The 21,640-nt window shown below is 40.0% G+C and overlaps 1 protein-coding gene across 1 annotated transcript; it reads right to left on the reverse strand.

Moving 5' to 3' along the window:
• Positions 1–2,911: 2,911 nt before the first annotated feature.
• Positions 2,912–8,124, reverse strand: GJD2 (gap junction protein delta 2). Its single transcript, XM_082275089.1, has 2 exons — positions 7,847–8,124; positions 2,912–4,893 (listed from the first exon to the last, which is right to left on the reverse strand). The coding sequence occupies exons 1-2, from the start codon at positions 7,915–7,917 to the stop codon at positions 4,050–4,052; spliced, it is 915 nt and encodes a 304-aa protein (XP_082131215.1). The 5' UTR covers positions 7,918–8,124; the 3' UTR covers positions 2,912–4,049.
• Positions 8,125–21,640: the final 13,516 nt, after the last annotated feature.

Genomic DNA, 21,640 nt, shown 5'->3' on the forward strand with positions numbered 1-21,640 from the left:
CCAGTCTGTTGTACATATTTTTTACAATTTGTGCTTATGTTTAGATATTACATTTCTAAATGTATAAAACAGTTTTGTTTTTTAAAGTGCCAAAAATATGCACTTAATATAAGCACAAGGGCACATAATATTAGATCAGGCACAATTCTAATGCTACTTTAGAAAATAAAAATGAAGCCAATTTGGCTATAAAATGTATGCTTGCTATTGTGTTTTTCTCTGTGCTGTTTTTTTTCTCGTTAAAAAAAGCTTATCTTCTCCTATTGATATTTAGGATGCTAAATCCAAATGGAAGAGTTCCATTTAGCATTGTCAGTGTATTACAGAACAATGCACAAAATCCCTCTGGCTCTACAGGTGTCATACAGAGGTTATTTGATCTCTACTGAAGGTGCACTCAACAGTTAAGGTTTGTGGTAAAAGAAAACAGGCATACACACAGTGGCAAATATTACATAGAAACAATGAATAGTTAAAGAGAGAGTCACTGAACCATCCAGGTGTTTTCACAGTGAGCCAGCACACATTCATAGTACTCTGGCACTAAAATGGATGAGGAGGTCAGCCGAAAACCAACTTTGTATCATGTTTGTGTTAAAAGGTGCTTTCATAGATGGTGATCGAACACAAGAACATGCTTACATAAAATGGAAACTAATATGTAGAAAGTCAAAGGCTGTCTTACCTTGCTTTATGTCTTTTAGATCAGGTTGACCAACTCAAGTAAGACTGTTTTACTTTACACTAAACTAGACCTTAAATGCAAGATTATTCAATCTCACATACTCCTGTTGTGATGCAACCCATGGCCACAACACACCAAGGGGTGGATTTACTAAAGGTATACTATGCACTTTGCAAATACAGTTGCCCCAGAGCTTAGTAAAGGAGATGAAGCTTTACTTTGCAAAGAATACCCAATCACATGCAAGGAAAATAACAAAAACAGCATTTTTTGCATACACGCGATTGGATGATGAAAGTCAGCAGAGCTTCCTCTAGTTTACCAAGCTCAGAAATTACTGCGCTTGAAAAGGACACAGCCTATTTTCTCCTAGTAAATCCACCACAAAGAGTCATGCCACCTACTGTAGAAATTTTTCCAGTTTAAAGGGAATATACAGCCAATTGTTTTACAGTTGGACACAGTAAGGAATAAACACCCCTGTCTGGTTTTTATTTGCAATCTGTGAACCACTAGGAAGATTTACCTTCGCTTCCTGTTCTAAAAACACACTAGGAAGTCAGAGGAAATCTCTCCAAAGTAAAGAAAATCCACTCTTAGTTGTTACTGGAACACGTGGCCCAACTGGACGATTATCACTCTATTCCTGTTTAGTGACAACCCATAATTTTGGATTTCCAGGTACTTTTACTCACAGTAACAATAGTCACTAGGACCAACAGTGAAGGTGGATATTCCCCAAATGGGCCATAGACAGCAATAAAAGCCAGATGGAGGTTCTAATCCATCAATACTCTGCCCGAAACTAAAGAAAAAAACCCAAAACCATTGGATTTACATACACAAAAATACAATGCTTGTCCAAGTTATTCTTTCACATCTGTGCCTGCTGCAGGTGGAACATGGCTCATCTTAGATCTGGATAAAGCTTGCCATACCGTTTTTTCTTCTATTTTCACTCTGGCCCTTTATAACATCTCAGTTCCAAGTGTCTCAGTCCATAGTAGGCAACTAGTGGCCAAGTGACCTAAACACTGTACAAAACATACTTTAGTTTTGTTGATGTGATACAACCAAGGAAGGTTTTGATCATATTTGATCATTCAGTAACAATTCAATATGGTAGATGTCACAATGAATTCTCACCATGAAACGTAACCTAACAAGATAGCAGACTGTAATGAGAAACAACACCTTTCTCTGCTCTTGCATGCTTGCTTAGAAATGCAGTAGTTATGTATGTAGCAGCACAGGGGTTAATCACAGTGCATCTGACCATTTCAGATTATCTAGGTCAATACTTTGCTGTTTTTAGAGGCAATGAAGACATATTAATGTCTTTTATCCCTGAATGTGTGGTTGTGTTCACAAAAATAATGCTTCAAGAAATATTTAGTCCTCAGCACAACCCGTATTTGGGGATTCAGGACAGCATGCTAAGCATTCTTTGTGTCAAGGTCATTGAGGATTGCACCATTAGAGTGATGCAGCGAAAGTGTTCTAAGTTGGCATCTGGTATTGATGAATTAAAAACTTTTGGATTTCATGAATGTACTAGTATTAGCAAGCTTGGACAGTTAAAGGAGTAAAGTGTGTTAAATTTTTACAGTTGCATACAATTTTATAGATGATTTTAATGCTGGGTTTGAAATTTCTGTTAATCACATTTAAAGATGACTTTTATAGAGCTGTGCTATTAAAAAATGCATATGTTTTTTAATGTAAATGGAACTTCTAAACTGCACTTTAGTCAACCTTGAGGTTGCATCATATCTTATGATCTGGAGAAATATATAATTTGCTCTTTTTACAATATAAAGGCAATTACACATCATTTTGATGCATGTTTTCTGTATATGCCAAAATAAAAAAATCTCTTTTTTGTTTAAGACAATATTTTGTTAAATGATATATAGGGTTCTTATTCTGGTGCAAACACAAGCAGAAAGGCTACAAGTTCAACATGCAATAGGATACATGCTTAAGAAACCACACCGGAAGCCCCTAAAGTGTCCCTTCAAGTTATCTGTTCCCCTAACATCCCAGTTATGTGGCTTAGACTATGTGGTCTTTTCATGACATGCACGCAGCAGGGTATGCCTTGTTTGAGGTGTAAGGTGATCTAATATAGAACTCCACCTAAAAAAAGTATTTGCCCACTCCTACTCCCAGTTCATCAGTGTCAAAAACCACTAGGGGGCCAAGACTCCTAGTATGTCCCTGTATTGGATTCTCCCCAATAATTCTTTCTGAAATTCTAGAAAGGAACAGGAAGTTGCAACCACAGCCAATCCGCCTCCCCACTGTGGTCACAAACAACAGTAAAGATCTCATGGAGGGTTGAACCTTACTCCACTTTATCATAATCTAAAGAAAATGTTTTAGGTTGAGATCTGCTTTAAATACCTTTCACCTTTTTTTATATGTGCTTGCTGGCAGGATAATTGAGAGAGAAGAAAGCATCTTGTCTGAAGAAGGTGTTATGAAACTATGTATATGTTGTCAGATCTGTGGCATAGACAAATGCAAGCTTCTTTTCAAACTGCCATGAAAAGAGAGGGGGCATTAAAAGAGTCATTTCAGATGATGAAGAGTATAAGATGACAATTACTCATTTTAAAACATGTCAGTAAATAAGGCTGTGTATTGTTTTTCTACTGAGCGGATTATCATCAAGAAGAGGTGCATTGTTCTTTGGTTAATCTGCTCAACAGAATAACATAATTGCTATATTATTATTTTTTTTTTAAATGCCAGTAATTCTCCTCTGGTGAACCTACTTGAGAGTGGTTTCAATGCATGAGTGAAGGAAAAGTTGGCAGTATTAGTTATTTATAATACCTCTACAAATAGCACGGTTCGTAGGATGGAGTGGCTATGTAATTATTTAATTGGTTGAAAAACTGTTGTTGTTTTCTAAACTCCAAACACATCCTGGCAGTATCTGTGAAGAGCCACAGTGTGCCTATCATTAGGCTTTAGTGCTTCTCTCTTAGTGCTGTAGCAGCCATAGCAAGCTATGTCAGTACACTGTACATAGCCCATAGCTTGTATACAGAAATGTAACCACAACATTTGAAATCTGCAGGAGTCTACAGAAGAGAGATTCTGTAATGCATGTCTGAAGGGGTATAATATCAAACATCGTACTGCAACAATATGAGTAACAGCTACCAGGGCACAAACGTCTTCCAATTAAGACCCTAGCAAATGGTACTGATTGGTAATAACTTTACCAGCCAGCACATTCCTTCAGTGCAATGGCAATTGTCCAAGGGCATATTCCATTATTCAGACACCTACCCCTTCTTTTCAGGCTGCAAGGGCCCAGTTTTTATCTGTTTTTTTTTTTTTTCAAACATCCTCACACATAGGCAGAGTCACTAGACTGAGTCCTTCCAAAATTGGGTACTCCCATCCTGGGCAAGTCTTTATTTCTGATTTCATAAATGGATTTCCTCTTGGCCTGTACACCTCTGACTGCCGTCTTGATTTTCCTCCAGCCTAAGTGGTTTAGCTCAGCCAAGTTAAGAACAACACAGAGGCCACTGACCGCAAACATAAAAACAAGGAACACTGTCTTTTCTGTGGGCCTGGAAACATAACATTCCACCTCTTTGATGCATGGATATCTGTCACACTCATATTGAGAGGGCACATTGAACCCATATAGGAAGTATTGTCCTACAAGAAAGCCAATCTCCAGGGCATTTCTGAAGACCACTTGAATAATATAAAACCTAGAGATTCCTTCTTGACGCCTCATTTTGGATTTTGTGGTTCTTATTGAGGGGTTGGGAATTTCCTTGATCTCCAAGCAGTCTGGTTCAGCCTCCTTGGTAGAGTTTTCTGTGTTTTGAAGGACACCGTTAACCAGTGTGTTCTTGATTTTTTTGCTGTCCTCCCTTTTCACAGTATCCTGGTCTCTGTCCAAGGTGAGAAATACAGTGGAATACCTCCTTTCCTTCTGTTTAGCAGACTGGTGCACAGAATAGGTGATAAAGCACAGGCTTGGAGTACAGACCATAATGATCTGGAACACCCAGTATCTGATATGAGAGATTGGAAAAGCCCTGTCATAGCATGCCTGGTTGCATCCTGGCTGGAGTGTATTGCAGACAAACATGGTCTGCTCATCATCATAAACAGTCTCTCCTACGATGGCAACAATGAGTATTCTAAAGATGACAACCACGGTCAGCAGAATCCTGAAAAAGAACGCAATATGTTAGTCTTTCTGTTCTAGTGAAAACACATATCGTTGTGGCCAAGAATGCAGTGCCAGCAACTTTTAATCGAAACCTCCCCTTTTCCTTTTCTACTTTAGGATATATTCGGCTTCAGCATTTTTTTTTTATATTGGCATGGCCACATTAGGTTCAATGTAATGTAGAGAGCACCAGCCACACATGGAAAAATAATTAAATATGCTTGTGCGTGTCAGCAGAAACGGCTAAGGGAAGGTTATTGATCACTGCCCATCTTCGAATACAGTTTGCTAGTAGTACATAATGTCTAAGACATGTACAGATGGCTACTGTTTTAGGATATCGACTACAGTTGCCATCAGCATTTTGTTGGCTTGTGATTGTTAGTGATTTATGGTTAGCTTCTGGGCTTAAATAAAATGCATGAGAAATTAATGATTTATTAACAGCGCTATTTTTAGACCTTTGTTAACAAGCAACACTCAAACATCAATCACCTATGCTAGCATAGAAAAGTTTTTTTTTTTTTTCATAATCTCTACTTTGACTTCAAGATATTTTAATATCAATATTACATGCAGGAAGTATATTAACTGATGTCTGTGCTTTTAAATGCACAACTCAAAAGTTAATGTATTTTTATCAATTTACATTGCAATGAATCAAATTATTGCCAGTATATTGGCAACCATCTCAAATAAACTGTTTTCCCAAGCAACCAATACATTTCATCCTTTCATTCTTGATTAGAATGGGTAAAGAAATAGGGGTGTCATGTGCAACACAGACAGTTTTTTATTTGGATAATTGAATAACTAAAATAGATTTTGGTCTCAATGTCAGATTTTAAATTATACACAACTGTTAAGAAATAATTGTTGCTTTCATAAAATTGTTAAGATCCAGGATTTGAATGCTTTAAATTTAATTACATGCAAAACACAGGGAAACGGTGTTGACAAAGGATGAGGCTTAAACAAGCTGATGACACTGTAATGTTATTTTTTGCCCATGCCAGGGTATGCAAGCTGAAGGGATGAACTCTGTCCTTGCAGTTTGATATGTGATTCCTAATTTATGAAATCCAGCTGCTTCCTTAACACTTTCATCGCCAGAAGGGCTAGCAGTGTTGTGGAAGTACATGACAGGACCCTCTGGCAATTAAAGGGTCAAGATGATATGACAGCAGTGATATGACAATGTGGCACCCCAGGCAAGGGGTTTGTATATTTTTGGTCAGGATAATTGGCCATGGGATATTTTCTTTTTCCAAGCATCTTTCTTTGCGAGAAAGGTTGTCCTTTCACATTGATGTGTATGAGGAGCTGTCCAGTGCTGAATTTCTTCCTGCAGGGTATTCCTGATTGCCTGTACACCCAATGCACCCTGTCACTGCCATGGAGAAATATGATATACTTTTCACCATTTTATTCTTAAGGTATTCTTATTCTTTTTTTAAATGTATTGACATTTGTGAAATATTTGCACATTTGTTTTAATTATTTTTTATTTTTATTTTTATTTGTATATGATTTTCACTTTTGCAAACAGCTAAGCAGCATATGTAGGCAGCACATAGATCTATTACTTCACCAGAGATGGGTAAAAGTTGCCATTTATTTTAGTTTTCGTATAATGATCTTACTTTGCTAATCTGAACATTTTCCATTAACAAACTTGAGATCACAACCCTGCGATTTCACAAACTTACAAACACTGACATTTCAAGATGTAGAGTTGCCTTTTTTGTTTTTTAATTTCAGAACCATTAGACTGTTTTTGATATTCCTTTCCGATCCTGGACATTCGCGGCTGTTCTGTTGTGCTTTCATTAAATGTGTGCATTTTCAGATCGGAATAACTTTATTTTCATCCTAAACAGTGTTGTTCGGTATTTTTGGGCTGTATTGAGTAGCCCAGTCACAGTACTATATGCAGTAAATTGCTTGCTAATTAGTAACACAATAATGTGTGTATAGTATTTGGATTTAAACACAATAAAATTAATAAGTACAAATTGTTAACTTATATGAATGTTTGGGCAGAGAAACTGTATTGCAGCTTAATTGAGGCTCAACATTTTAATTATCTATTATTTACAGATGTTGTAAACCCCACGGGCATTCTAGTTTTTGCAGTAGACTATTTTGAGAAAAAAGCAATACATAAGTCTATCTTTTTTGCTAGAATAACTAGTATTGTGATGTGATTTTTATTAATTTCATGGGGGCGAGGGGATTGAACTCCTAACCCTTTCATTTGTAGGTCACTACTGGATTCCCAATCAAATATAGGAACTAAAAGACACCAATAAAGCAAACTGTAGACTGAAGCTAGTAAAATGCCTAAAGCATGTGTAATATGTCTAAATCTTTTGGTACAAGTTCAGCATGTGAAATGTGAATGAAGCTGGTTTTCCTACACTGTACAGTTTTACAAATCTTTTAGACGGCTGTTTTTTTTCTGTTGAATAAACTTTCCACATCAGAGCTTTGCCTCTGCATCCCCAGCTGATACACACCAGCCCCTGATGTTATTTGCCATATGCACCTTATTATAATGAGAAACATCAATCACATCTCAGGCAGAGTTGTCGCTATGTACTGGGGTCTGGCACCAATCCTGCTTTCCAGCAGATTGCCGCTATATGTCAAGGAAAATGCAACATGCATTTAGGTTTTTATTTTTACTTCGGCTAGCACTTGCAGATGCCTATATCTGTTCATTCATTAATTTATCTTAGCCGTTACGAAGTGATTACCAGTAGCTGTCTATAGTATAAATACAGTGTAGAACAACATGGTATAAACAAGAAATGATAAGCATGTGTGATTTAATTCCATATCACAGTCATTCTGTTTGCCTTGTTGTATTCTGAGTTGTTAGTCCGATTATACCGTGGGCTAGAACACTTTACAAAGTCTCTATATTGTAGTTTTAAAAGCATTCTTACCTTCCTATCATAGTACTGTGCTGTTGCACAGCAGCCTCCAGAAGTCTTTCTAATATAGTCCATTCTCCCATCGCTGTACATCGGAGACCTGGTGCAACGGGAGGCTTTTCACCTTCTCCAGGGGAAGCCACAGGGTGTAGGTGACCTATACTCAGTGTAATCTCTGCGTGATGATCAGAGGTGTCCCTGCTCGGGAAGGCTGCTCACACTGTGTTACTGCCGGTAATCTCCCTTTAAGTAGTCTCTGCTTGCGTCACACAGACAGGTCCCTGGACAGGAGCCAGAGACAGCCAGTGGGATTCTGTTAAATGTTATTATAGCAGAGAAAAAGAGAAGAGAGAGGAGGAGGAAAGGGTGTAATGCAGAGATAACAGATTAATTTGTGATCAAGCGATTCTATTTAATCTTCTCCCCAGACTGCAAATCCTAAAACAAGAGGCGCAGACAGGGAGCTGATGTAAAGTGTGCCCATGGATTAGAGTGAGTGGTAGCACTAGTAGGGAGGGTTGGCAGGTAAAAAAAAAAAAAAAAAAATGCTATTAACTCCCTGTTGTGTATTCATTTAAAAAATGCCAGTACTGTCTGCTGTATATGTTTAAATCAGAGAAGAACCTCATAGAACATTCACAAAAAATATATATATATTTTTTTTGCTGAAATATTTATGTGTGTTTATATATACAGTACTGTAAAAAAGTTGTAGATAGGTGTGAAAAAATGCTGTAAAGTAAGAATGCTTTCTAAAACAAATTTTATTACAACATATTATATCTATAACATATATATTTTAATTGTTTCTTTTTATGAATCTACAAAATCTAAATTAAATCAATATTTGTATTGATAATTTGTGACTACCTTTTGACTTCAAACCAGCATCAATTCTTACACTTGCACACTTTGTACACTTGCACAAAGGCAGGGATTTTGTAAAATTAGTGTCAGTGGTATGATTAACCAATTATACCAAGCAGGCGCTAATGATTATCAATTTCATATGTAGGTTGAAACACAGCCATTAACTGAAACAGAAACAGAAACAGCTGTGTAGGAGGCTTAAAATCTATTACTAAGGTGAGGTTGTGGAAGGCAGTTTCATGTCACAGGTCATAAGCCATGACAAGACTGAGCACAGCAACAAGACACAAAGTAGTTACACTGCATCAGCAAGGTCTCTCCCAGGCAAAGATTTCAAAGCAGACTGTGGCTTCAAGATGTGCTGTTCCAGCTCTTTTAAAGAAGCACAAAGACATGGGCAATGCTGAGGACTGTAGATGCAGTGGTTGGCCAAGAAAACTTAATGCAGCAGATGAAAGACACATCATGCTTACTACCCTTCAGAAGATGTCCAGCAGTGCCATTAGCACAAAACTGGTGGAAACCAGTGGGACCCAGATAGACCCATCTAGTGTCTGCAGAAGTCTGAGTTACAACCATCTACTGTATGCAGAAGTCTGGCCATAAGTGGTCTTCATGGAAGAATTACAGCCAAAAAGCTTACCTTCTGACATAAAAACAAGGCTAAGTGACTCCACTATGCACGAGAACATAGGAACTGGGGTGCAAAAAGATGGCAGCAGGTGCTTTGGACTGATGAGACAAAATATTAATTATTTTGCTGGGGGCATTTTGTTACTGAAGGACTGTATCTGCAAATGGAATTGGATATTTGGTCAGAATCAATGATGTCCTCAATACTGAGAAATACAGGCAGATACTTATCTATCCTGCCATACTATCAGGGAGGTGTGTGATTGACACCAAATTTCTTTCACAGCAGGACAACGACCCCAAACATGTAGCCAATGTCATTAAGAACTATCTTTAGAATAAAGAAGAACAAGGAGTTTCGAAAGTGATGGTTTGGCCCTCACAGAGCCCTGATCTCAACATCGTCTGTCTGGAATTACATGAAGAGTCAGAAGGATTTGAGGCAGCTTACATCCACAGAAGATCTGTGGTTAGTTCTCCAAGATGTTTGGAACAACCTACCTGCAGAGTTCCTTAAAAAGCTGTGTACAAGTGTACTGAGAAGAACGGATGCTGTTTTGAAGGGAAAGGATGGTGACGCCAAATATTGATTTGATTTGGATTTCTCTTCAGTTTATTTACTTTCTATTTTTTTAATGGATACACATAAACTATTACCACTTCTATTTCTGAAACCATTTACAGCATTTTTTCCACCTGCCTAAAACGTTTGCACAGTAGTGTGTGTGTGTGGTGTGTGTGTGTGTATTGCGGGGGTTTGCTCTTTTTTCTTGGGATCACCTTTACTGGAATAAAGGCACACTCAAGCAGAGCGTGTCCATTTGAGTAACAAATTTGGAGCAGCTTCTGTGTCTGTGCAGCTGCTGCATCCCAATGGACATGAATGAGACTGCTTGCATGTGGATGCAGGCACTGCATCCTGTGCAGACAAAACAAATGGGTGTACACAGTTTTTTAAGTTTTTTTTCCCCCCTAATGCAGAGAATGCATCCAAATGCCCCACTACCTGTCTTACTCCCATCTCTAAACTTTTACCTAGCTTCCGTCACCACTCCAGCACTGTCTTGGCTGCAGCCCTGCTCCCCTCACTTCCTGGTCTGACAGAAGACACTGAGCCACTAGCCCGTGCTGTTGTCAGTCAAACTCCTATGAGAAGGGAGTGGAGGCGTGCGTTACTGGTGCTGTATGCATCACCTCAGGAGCGCAAATGCACGAGAGCCTCCATAGCACCCGACTTGCTAAGGAGGCACCCGGAGGTAATTGAACCTGACAGCACCAGCAGGGGACTGCCAGAAGAGGAGATAAAGGACCTTTCTGTGCAATACTGTTTCAAAGAGTAGACTAGTATTGCCTATTTGTTATTTAAACCACTTGAAGACTGTCCCACGCAGATATACTGTGGCAGGACGACCTCCCTGCATGAACCGGCTTACCTGTACGTCAGCTCGTGGTCTGGGGTGCACTAGCACGCCACCAGTGACCCCATCCAGCTGTGATTGGACACAGCGGGAGCCAATCAGCGGGTCCAGCAGACGCAATGTCCGCTGGAACCCAGCGATCATTCGGAGGAGAGGCAGAAAAGCCATTCTGTCAAAGAGGAAGATGGAGATACTGTGTTTCTGATCCCCAAAAAGTGTCACTTAGTGCCATTACTAGTAAAACAAAAAAGAAAGAAAATAAAAATTGCAAAAATCTATACCATAGCTTGTAGGCGCTATAACTTTTGAGCAAACCAATCAATATACACTTATTGGGGTTTTTGTTACCAAAAATATGTAGCAGAATACATATTTGCCTAAACTGATGAATAAATTTGATTTTTTACATTTATTTTATTGGGTATGTTTAATAGCATAAAATAATTTTTATTTTTTTTAAAACTGTCAGTCTTTTTTTGTCTGTAGCGCAAAAAATAAAAACAGCAGACGTGAACAAATAACACCAAAAGAAAGCTCTATTTGTGGGAAAAAAAGGACATACATTTTATTTGGGTACAACATTGCACGTCTGGGCAATATTCAGTTAAAGCAACGCAGTGCCGCATCGCAAAAAATGGCTAACCACTTAAGTCCCGGAGGATTTGGCTGCTCAAAGACCAGACCCTATTTGGAGATTCGGCACTGCGTGACTTTAACGGACAATTGCGCGGGCGTGCGACGCTGTACCCAAATGAAATTGACATCCTATTTTCCCCACAAACAGAGCTTTCTTTTGGTGGTATTTGATCACCTGTGCGATTTTTACTTTTTGCGCTATAAACAAAAATAGAGCGCCAATTTTCTTATATGAAATTCTAAATTTTTTAACATTTTAGGCCAATTTGTTTTCTGCTACATATTTTTGATAAAAAAAATCGCAATGGGCGTACTTTGATTGGTTTGCGCAAAAGTTATTGCGTTTACTAACTAAGGGAAAGATTTATGTCATTTTTATTGTTTTTTTTTAAACTAGTAATGGCGGCGATCTGCGATTTTTTTTGCGGGACTGTGACATTGCGGCGGACAGATCGGACCCCTGACTAACATTTTTGACACTTTTGGGAGTACCAGTGACATTACTACAGCAATCAGTGCTATACATATGCACTGTTACTGTAAAAATGACACTGGCAGGGAAGGGGTTAACTTTATTAGAGATCAAGGGGTTAAGTGTGTCCCTAGGGGCGTGCTTCTAACTGTAGAGGGGTGTGGCTTTTGATGTAACCACAGAGACATATGATCCTACATAGCAGGATCGTATGATCTCTGCTGTTACACCAGGGAGAATAACAGGCGACCTTGTATACAGTACATTAGCCGCCTGCCTTTCTCCCTCTCCAGCGGGAGATCGCGAGTTGCCAGCGGACATCAGAGCCGCCGGTCAATCGCGTGGGGACCTCAGTGAATGAGCGGGGGCAGGAGCTCGCCCCCTACAGGCTCCTGGGCGAGCGACGTAGTACTACATCATGGAAAAGCAGAGGAAATGGGACTTTGATTGAGGAACAACTGGACATAAAAATGTTTATATATTTTATTAAATAAATATACATAATTAGATTTTTTAAAAACACTGTAACATATACGTATACAGAGGACAAGCACACAGTAGATACAATAAATACATAATATATCCAAATTAACATACAATATTTCTAGGACCAAACATGGATCACTCAAGAATACAATAAATATATCATAGCATGAATTCACTGTGTGCTCACATTCTTTACATATATAATGATTGTGCTAGATCATCAATTTTTGAGTAGTTTGTCAGCTCTACGCGTTTCATGGACCTCCGTCCATTCATCAGGAGCTTAAATATGTATCTAAAAACTAATGAGAATATGGGTTGTATTACTATACTAAAGTAAATTATAAATGAAAAATAGAAGGTATATTAAATTGGACAACTACCTTAGGCAGTGTCATGGATTCACGAGCCATCCAGTCTGGGAAAAAGGAGACCAAAGTCAAACCCGGTTTGACTTTGGTCTCCTTTTTCCCAGACTGGATGGCTCGTGAATCCATGACACTGCCTAAGGTAGTTGTCCAATTTAATATACCTTCTATTTTTCATTTATAATTTACTTTAGTATAGTAATACAACCCATATTCTCATTAGTTTTTAGATACATATTTAAGCTCCTGATGAATGGACGGAGGTCCATGAAACGCGTAGAGCCGACAAACTACTCAAAAATTGATGATCTAGCACAATCATTATATATGTAAAGAATGTGAGCACACAGTGAATTCATGCTATGATATATTTATTGTATTCTTGAGTGATCCATGTTTGGTCCTAGAAATATTGTATGTTAATTTGGATATATTATGTATTTATTGTATCTACTGTGTGCTTGTCCTCTGTATACGTATATGTTACAGTGTTTTTAAAAAATCTAATTATGTATATTTATTTAATAAAATATATAAACATTTTTATGTCCAGTTGTTCCTCAATCAAAGTCCCATTTCCTCTGCTTTTCCATATGTTTACACATAGGGATGGAGGCAACTGTACATTCTTTTATATGGCAAACCATTCTCCCCTTTTCTTTTCTCCGTAGTACTACATCACTTTGCCCAGGAGGGGCTGACCGCCGCAGTAAATGTACTTGCGGCGGTCGGCAAGTGGTTAAAGAAAAACAACTATAGTCTTTGGTATAATTTCAAGCATGCCTGTGTGAACCAAGCCTAAAAAGTTGCAAAGATTAAAACAGGAAATAAATCCTTACCAGACAGGCACCAACTAAACACAAAGTTTCCTTACTAAATGGTGGTGAGCTGTTCCAAGCCACCTCAAAATAAAATACTGTTACTCTCAGAATTCCCTTGCAGCTTGCACGTGTGGCTTCTCTGTGCCCCAGACCAGATCTCCATCTCTGCCCACAACCTAGTGGGTTTCTCACATTGGATAGAAACCATGGGTAAAATTATCTCCCCTCAATGGTCTCTCCTTTTATTATGTCCCATTTTCCCCTCTGCTCAGGCCACAAAGGTTGAGCAACTGTGACCTAAAAGAATGGACACAAGAAATGGCATCCACATTGTTTTTAAGTTTCTACGTCTGTGTTCAACTGTATACATAAATGCTTGAAGTACCAAGAATCACCTTGCCACCTGACTGTTTCTTTCCTTATTTTCCCATCCACTTGAGGTGGGCATGAAAACTGTCTACCTGACAAGTAATATCTGAGGGCTTTCAAATCCATTAAATAGCTAAGCATTTTTTACCAAAATGGCATCATTTTTCTCATGTATGCTAAGTTTCCTACATAGCATAGCTCCCAGCTGTCCCTGATTTTGAGTGACTGTCCCCGATTTTGAGTGACTGTCCCTGATTTGGAACAAATTCCCTCTGCCCCTCTTTCCTCCTCTTTTGTCCCTCCTTTTGGTCTGATCTATATAGTTCTATATAAAATTCACTATTAATCTTTCAAAAGGTTCCCAAGTGCTAAACCTTTTATCCAATTTCTAAATTGCTGCATTTGTAATTGTCCAAAGACAGTATAAAGGAATAATAGTGGTAAAAAAAAAAAAAAAAAACACTTGTGAGTTTAACAAATTGTTTATTGTAGAATTCTCCTTTAAGAGGGTGTGGCAGGGGGTGTGTCCTATGCCTGCGTACTTTTGCTAACAGGTGTCCAAGTACTGTGCCCATCCCTACCTCAGAGCCATCCATCTGTAGCACAACACTTCTGTGAAGTCAGGTGTCACTAACACTGGTTGGGCACAAAGCTTGTTTCAAAGTTTGAAATGTGTTTTCAACATCTGGTGTCCATTTGATCATAAATAACCTTTTACCTTTGGTGAGGTCTGTCAGCAGGGCTGCAATGGAACCAAAATTAGGAATGGTGCATTTATATTAGCCTGTAATGTCCAGAAATCCTCTGACCTGTTTCTTTATTTATAGGTTGGGGCCATTTTTGAATTGCTTCAATTTTGTTCATGTGGGGCTTAATCAGACTTGGACCAATGATGTAACCCAGGCATTCGGCTTCCTAGAAACCTATGGAACATTTTTTTGGAGTTAACAATAACTCACCCTAGCTCCACCGCACTGTGAGAAGATAAAGAGCTAAGTGTCGGTGCTCAGGCTGAACATCCAAACCAAATGTTATATGAATAAAGCCGAAACGCGTCAGTTTTGTCATGTAGTCACCGCTATCCATGTTGGAATAAAGAATTTTACTTGGAAGAAGCCTTTTCGTGTGCCGGCTTTATTCATATAACATTTTTTTGGAGTTGCTGTATGCCCTTTTTTTCTGAGGGAGTCCACAACAACTTGCACTTGAGGCAGATTAGACTCCCAGTCCTGGTTGTGGATAATTATATCATACAAATAAGCTGCTGAATATTGGCAATGTTGACTCAAAGTCTTATCCAGCATTCTCGATTACCTCTCTCTAGTTATTAGAGCCTTTGTCAGAGCTGAGATATTAAAGGGATTGTAAAGTCTCATTTTCTTTTCTATTAAAATAACAAACATGTTATACATACCTCCTCTGTGCAGTTGGTTTTGCACAGAGCAGTCCAGGTCCTCCTCTTCTCGGGTCCCTGGCCGGAGCTCCTGGCCCCTCCCTCCTGTTGAGTGCCCCCACAGCAAGCAGCTTGCTGTGGGGGCACCCGAGTTGAGCTGCAGCTCCATGTGTCCATTCATATACGGAGCTGTCATGCAGCCTTGCGACCTCTCCCTCCTGATTGGATAACTGCGTTTAATTGACAGCAGCAGGAGCCAATAGCACCGCTTCTGTGTCTCAACTAATCAAGAGAGAGAGTCCCAGATGGCTGAGGCACTCGTGGACATCGCTGAATAGAGAGGGGGCCCAGGTAAATATGAGGGGGGGGGGGGGCTGCTGCACACAGAAGGCTTTTTATCTTAATGCATGAAATGCATTAAGGTAAAAAACCTTCTGACTTTACGACCACTTTAAATTAAACTATGTTAAGATCTCAAGTGATTTTACAGTATATTGGGCTATTTCCAACATGAATTTGGGCAAGCATCAAATTAGGACACACCATTCACCTTTCCTGAAAATATTAGAATATATAGGTGCATCTCAAAAAGATTTGAATATTATTAAAACGTTAATTGATTTCAGTTATTCAATTCAAAAAGGGAAACTCATATTTTATATAAATGCATTACACACAGAGTGTTATATTTCAAGCTATTCTTTCTTTTAATTTTGATGATTATGGCTTACAGGTAGTGTAAACCCAAACGCAGTATCTCATAAAATTAAAATATCATCACTGACTGGGGAAACTTCACACTGGTTCATATGCAAATTGGATTCTGTGCCTTTCTTCTCTCCAGACTCTGGGACCTTGTTTTCCAAATAAAATGGAAAATTTTCCAGTCAGTGATGATTTGGTGATTTGGGGATCTATGTCATCTGCTGGTGTTGGTCCACTGTCCAAAGTCAGCGCAGCCCTCTACCAGGAAATTCTAGAGCATTTCATGCTTCCCTCTACTGACCAGCTTTATGGAGCTGCTGATTTCATTTTTTTTAGCACATGCCCACACTGCCAAAAGTACCAATACCTGGTTTAATGATAATTGCATCATTGTGCTTGATTGGCCAGCAAACTTGCCTGACCTAAACCCCATAAAGAATCTGTGGGGTACTGTCAAGAGGAAGATGAGAGACACCAAACCGAACAATGCGGACAAGTTGAAGGCCGCTATCAAAGCATCCTGTGCTTCCATAACACCAGTGCCACATGGTGATCGCCTCCATGCCACGCTGCATTAATGCAGTAATTCATGCAAAAGTGAAAAAGGAGTCCTGACCAAGTATTGAGTGCATACTATACTGTACATGGACATACTTTTCAGTAAGCCAACCTTTCTGTAATAAAAATCCTTTTTTTTTGTTTGATGATATTTACATTTTTTGAGATGCACCTGTATTACACTTCTATCTGGTTTCAGAATGAACTCTTTTTGGACTTGACCAGTCACTATTGGATTCCATTATCACTCCCAACCAGTGGCGGCTGGTGAATACAAATTGGGGGGGCAGCGGCAAACCCAAAACAACCCCCCCCCGGGACGGATGGCTGGCCTGCAATCTACTCTACACCCCCTCCCTCCTTCCTCCCCCTGGGACGGATGGCTGGGTGGCTGGCCTCCAATCTGCTTTACACCCCCTCCCTCCTTCCTCCCCAGCGGGACAGCCAGCAACCTTACCTGCTCCTTCCCCGAGCGCTGCTGTGTGTTTTCTCGGCCGTATGTCCCTTCCCTCTTCCTGCCCCATGGCCAGTAAAATCATGTCTCTGTTTAGCCAATCAGGAAAGGGGTCTTACGACCCACTTCCTGATTGGCTGGGAGGAGCATCAGTATGATAACAGCGAATATTTATTCGCTATTGTCATACAAATGGGTGGGCTCGGGTCGCAGTGCTCTGCGCCCCGAGCCCACCCTTTTCTGAAGCCTATTAGAGCCTCTGGCTCTAATCACGTGCTTCATAAAAAAAATAAATCCCCATTTGAATCCATGCGTCTGGTGCCCTGCATGTAGATTAAGGGGCCGGGCCGGACCTCAATGGATGAGCTGCCCCTGCTCCCAACTGTAGCATTTACCTTATTTCTTCTGCGAATGCTAGCTTTTGGTATTTGTGGCTTTCTTTCCCTGCCTGATGGACTTTAACCACTTGCCGACCGCCGCACGACTATCTACGTCGGCGGTCAGCCCCTCACAGGCAAACTAACGTAGGGCTACGTTGCTTGCTTGTGAGGGTCTAGGGAGCGAGCGCGCGCCCCCGGGGGCGCGCTCCTGCTCCCGCGTGGTCACGGACCCCCCCGCGCGTGTGACCAGCGGACCCGATGTCCGCCGGTCACTCGGCGATCGGCGGGGGAGAGGGAGAATGTCAGGCAGCTTGTGTAAACAAACTGCCTGTCATTCTCCTCGCTGCAAAGACACTGATAAAACGGATCTGGTATGTAGATCCGTTGATCAGTGTCCTTACAGCTAGAGCCACAGCCAATCACAGTAGAAACCACGCCCCTAGGGACACACACAGCCCCTCCCTTCCAAATAAAGTTAACCCCTTCACTACCAGTGTATTTTTACAGTAACAGTGCATATGTATAGCACTGATTACTGTAGAAATGTCACTGGTAACCCCAAAAGTGTCAAAAATGTCAGTCAAGGGTCCGATCTGTCCGCCGCAATGTCGCAGTACCGCAAAAAAAATCGCAGATCGCCGCCATTACGCGTTAAAAAAAAAAACCAACAAAAATGACAAAAATCTTTCCCTTTGTTAGTAAACGCGATAACTTTTGCGCAAACCAATCAAAATACGCTTTTTGCGATTTTTTTTACCAAACATAGGTAGCATAAAACAAATTGGCCGAAAATTTTTAAAAATTTTGATTTTTACATTTTTTTTTTGGGGGAATTTCATATAAAAAAATGTGAAAAATATTGTTATTTTTGCAAAATTGTCGCTCTTTTTTTGATTATAGCGCATGATCAAAAAATCGCACAGGTGATCAAATACCACCAAAAGAAAGCTCTGTTTGTGGGAAAAAAAGGACGTCAAATTCGTTTAGGTACAGCGTCGCACGACCGCGCAATTGTGCGTTAAATTCACGCAGTGCCGAATCGCAAAATACCCCCTGGTCGGAATGGGGGTAAAATCTTCCGGGGCTTAAGTGGTTAAAGTCTACTTCTTTAAGTTCTTGATGATTTTAAAGATGTGTTGCCATTTAGCCAGGAATTTGCTTTCAACTGTGGGGACCAGCACTAGTTCTCTAGCCTCCAGGATAAAGCTATCAACTTTGGCACCACTATTATAAATCTGTGATTCCTGGGCTGTCTCCATATATTCTCAAAGGGCATGATAGTCACTATTCTTGTGTTAACGGCATATGCACTATTGCGCTTATAGGGCATAATCTCTCTCTCCTATGTTTCTTACTATCTAGCAATCCTCTGGGATGCCTTCCATAAAGTAATTCACAGTGATTTGATTTTGAACATTTTACAAAGTTTCTTAAAGGATAAGTTCACTTAAAAAAATAAATAAATGCACATTTTTTTTTGCCGGTAAAAAAATAAATAAATGTGCATTTATTTATTTATTTGTTTTGAGCCTGTAAAGCATTGCACCGGTGATCAGCAGATCGCTGGTGCCATGAAGGTCTGCTACAGATCTTTCAGTGTATCTGTGTGCCCATACATCCTGTCAAGCAGATACACTAAGCGATACAATATGCAGTGCCGGAACCACATGCAATTTTGAATAGGAATCACACCGCATTCTTGTTCAAATCACATGCGATTATTCAGCAGTGTGATTTGAGCCATTATACTGTATGGCTCAAATCACACCAAATCTGTGCAGGACCCTATTTTAGCCACACCAGAAACAGATTGCCTGGGTATCCACACCCATGCAATCTGGTTCTGCAAATCACACTGAGTTTTGTGAACTGATTTCAGAGTGTCATTAACATACACACCCTCAGCGGTTCGCATGAACGTGGTGCAGTTTGGATGTGGTGCGGAATCCGCACAGTATTTTCAGCATATTCGCACCACATCAGTGTGAACCGGGACTGACAGGAAGAATTAAACAACTACACACACCACAGCACCGTTGTAGTTCTGATGCCGTGAAAATTCAGATCAAATTCTGTGCGGTTTCTGCATGGCATCCAAATCGCACCCCATTCATGTGAACCTCTGTGGGTTCTCATTTTTAACCTTAGGGTCTCCTCCTCTTGATCCCGAAGCAAAACTGGGAAAAGGAGAATTCTAATATAATCACTAGACACATTAAACATTTCCCCCTTGAATTTTACTGTCAAAAGAATCAGGGTTAATTTCATCAGTATCACCTGTAGTTGAAGTACTTTACACCTGATTCATCCTATTTTACCACAGCATACAGAGGAACCAATCTCCTCCATTTTCCTCCTGCAGCTACAGGAGGAAAAAGAAGGACAGCGATTTCTCTACATACTGCCCCCGCTGCCCCTCCTATCCAGGTGTACAGGGGAGCTGCACAGGCCCCCTGGAGCATGGGGCCCAGTTGCAATTGCAAACCCTGCAACCCCTGTAGTTATGCCCCTGCTCAAAAGGTAAAGCTACATCTCTACATCATCTGCCACTGTCATTTTCTGTAGAATCTACTGACTTTTGTAAACCAAGTACTAAAACTGCCTCACTAATCTTCACCAAGAATTGGACCACCTCCTTTAGGACATCTCGTTCCACTTGTTGCGTATTAGTCACCTTCTGCTGAGCCTTTGTGACTGAACCAAGCTGGTCAAGAAACAACATCAACATTTCTTCATTCAAGCGAATGAGGATTCACATTACCCGCAATGTGCTTGCTATGCACTGCTTACTCCATGTAGGTAATGCTACTACAGAGCCACACAGCACGAACAGCAGTTGCATCAATCTCTAACAGAAATATATATTTGGGCTCTCCTGGCCCAACTGAGCTACTCGAAGTGAAATTAAACCTGGAATTCTGCTTCAATAAAGTTTTATATTTTCCATACAATAAAGACATGATATATCATTGCTGCATAGTCCACCTTGTTCAGCTTGAACTATAGCAGATATGACACCCCAACAAATATTGTATTGATAAATTATTGATATTTAGGAGAATTTTAATGCCAAATTAACATAACAGTGAAATTCTGTTGATAAATGCATCAACTCTCACAAGGGAGGCGTCATTTCATTTGTCAACTCCTGAAACTAATTGTTGACATGCGCAAAATGTGCATATCATTTGTGCACTTGGCACAGGTTAATTAGGGGAGAAGTGTGGTATTGGAAAAAATAAACATAAAGTACATACGCACCTAGATGACTGCAGCATCAATCCAATGCTGCAGCTGTCTCCTGCCGGCTCTAAGAGCGAGAACCGAGCAATCCCAAGACCACTGATAGCTCAGTTCTCAGTCTTCATTGAGCAGAGAGCAGTGACTGTCAGAACTCTCTGCTTTGCCTCTCTAGCGCTCACTGGAGCGCCAGGCTATGGAGGGGGCTCGAGCTCAGGCTCTCAGCGGCATGCTGGTCAAGTATCTGGGTGGATCCCAACATTATTGTTGGGACCCCTGCACAGACTGGACCGACACTCTGACATCAGCCGACAGCAAACTTTAGCCGGCTGTCAGGTGAATCTGGGTAACAGGAGTGCAGAAATAATTGCACTTCTGTGACCCATGAGATACTGAAAGTATGGCCAAAAAAGCTTTGTCCATACTTCTTATTTACAACTTTGCTTGCGACAGCACAGTTTTAGGTGAATAAGGTCCAATTTAAAAAAAAAATAAAAAAAAATACACTGATATGTGAAAACTGTTAAAATAAGATGTACAAACTAATTTAGAGAATTAAGCCATGGGTGTATGGGCCATAGAGTAAGTGCTCGGATGCACATCAGATAGTGATCATGCCTCTGGGGTCTGCTGTTTTATATCTTCAAAGGATGAGGGATTGGTAGGTGCTGTATAATATGAATGTACACTTACAACTCAAAATGAACCTGTGCTTTTACCATGCAGAGCAAAGTAATAGGTTCATCTTTCTAGTAGCATATACCTATATTTCTTTAACTCCCTCATTGCTCCATTTAGTTGAAAGGAAAATACTGTAAGCAAAGGATATGTAAGTATATGCTACTAGATATCGGGAGTTTAAAGCAAATATGTTGCTGTTCCCAGAATGCGCAAAGCATAGGTTTGCTTTAAAAGTCAGGTTCACTTATAGTAAAGTCGTCCTTTAACAATTCCCTCCATCCTCTTAAGTGAAGCCAGATAATGAAATACGTATCTTCATTAC

The sequence above is a fragment of the Pelophylax lessonae genome (genome assembly GCF_965119305.1).
Source record: "Pelophylax lessonae genome assembly, chromosome: 13".
Classification (NCBI taxonomy): domain Eukaryota; kingdom Metazoa; phylum Chordata; class Amphibia; order Anura; family Ranidae; genus Pelophylax; species Pelophylax lessonae.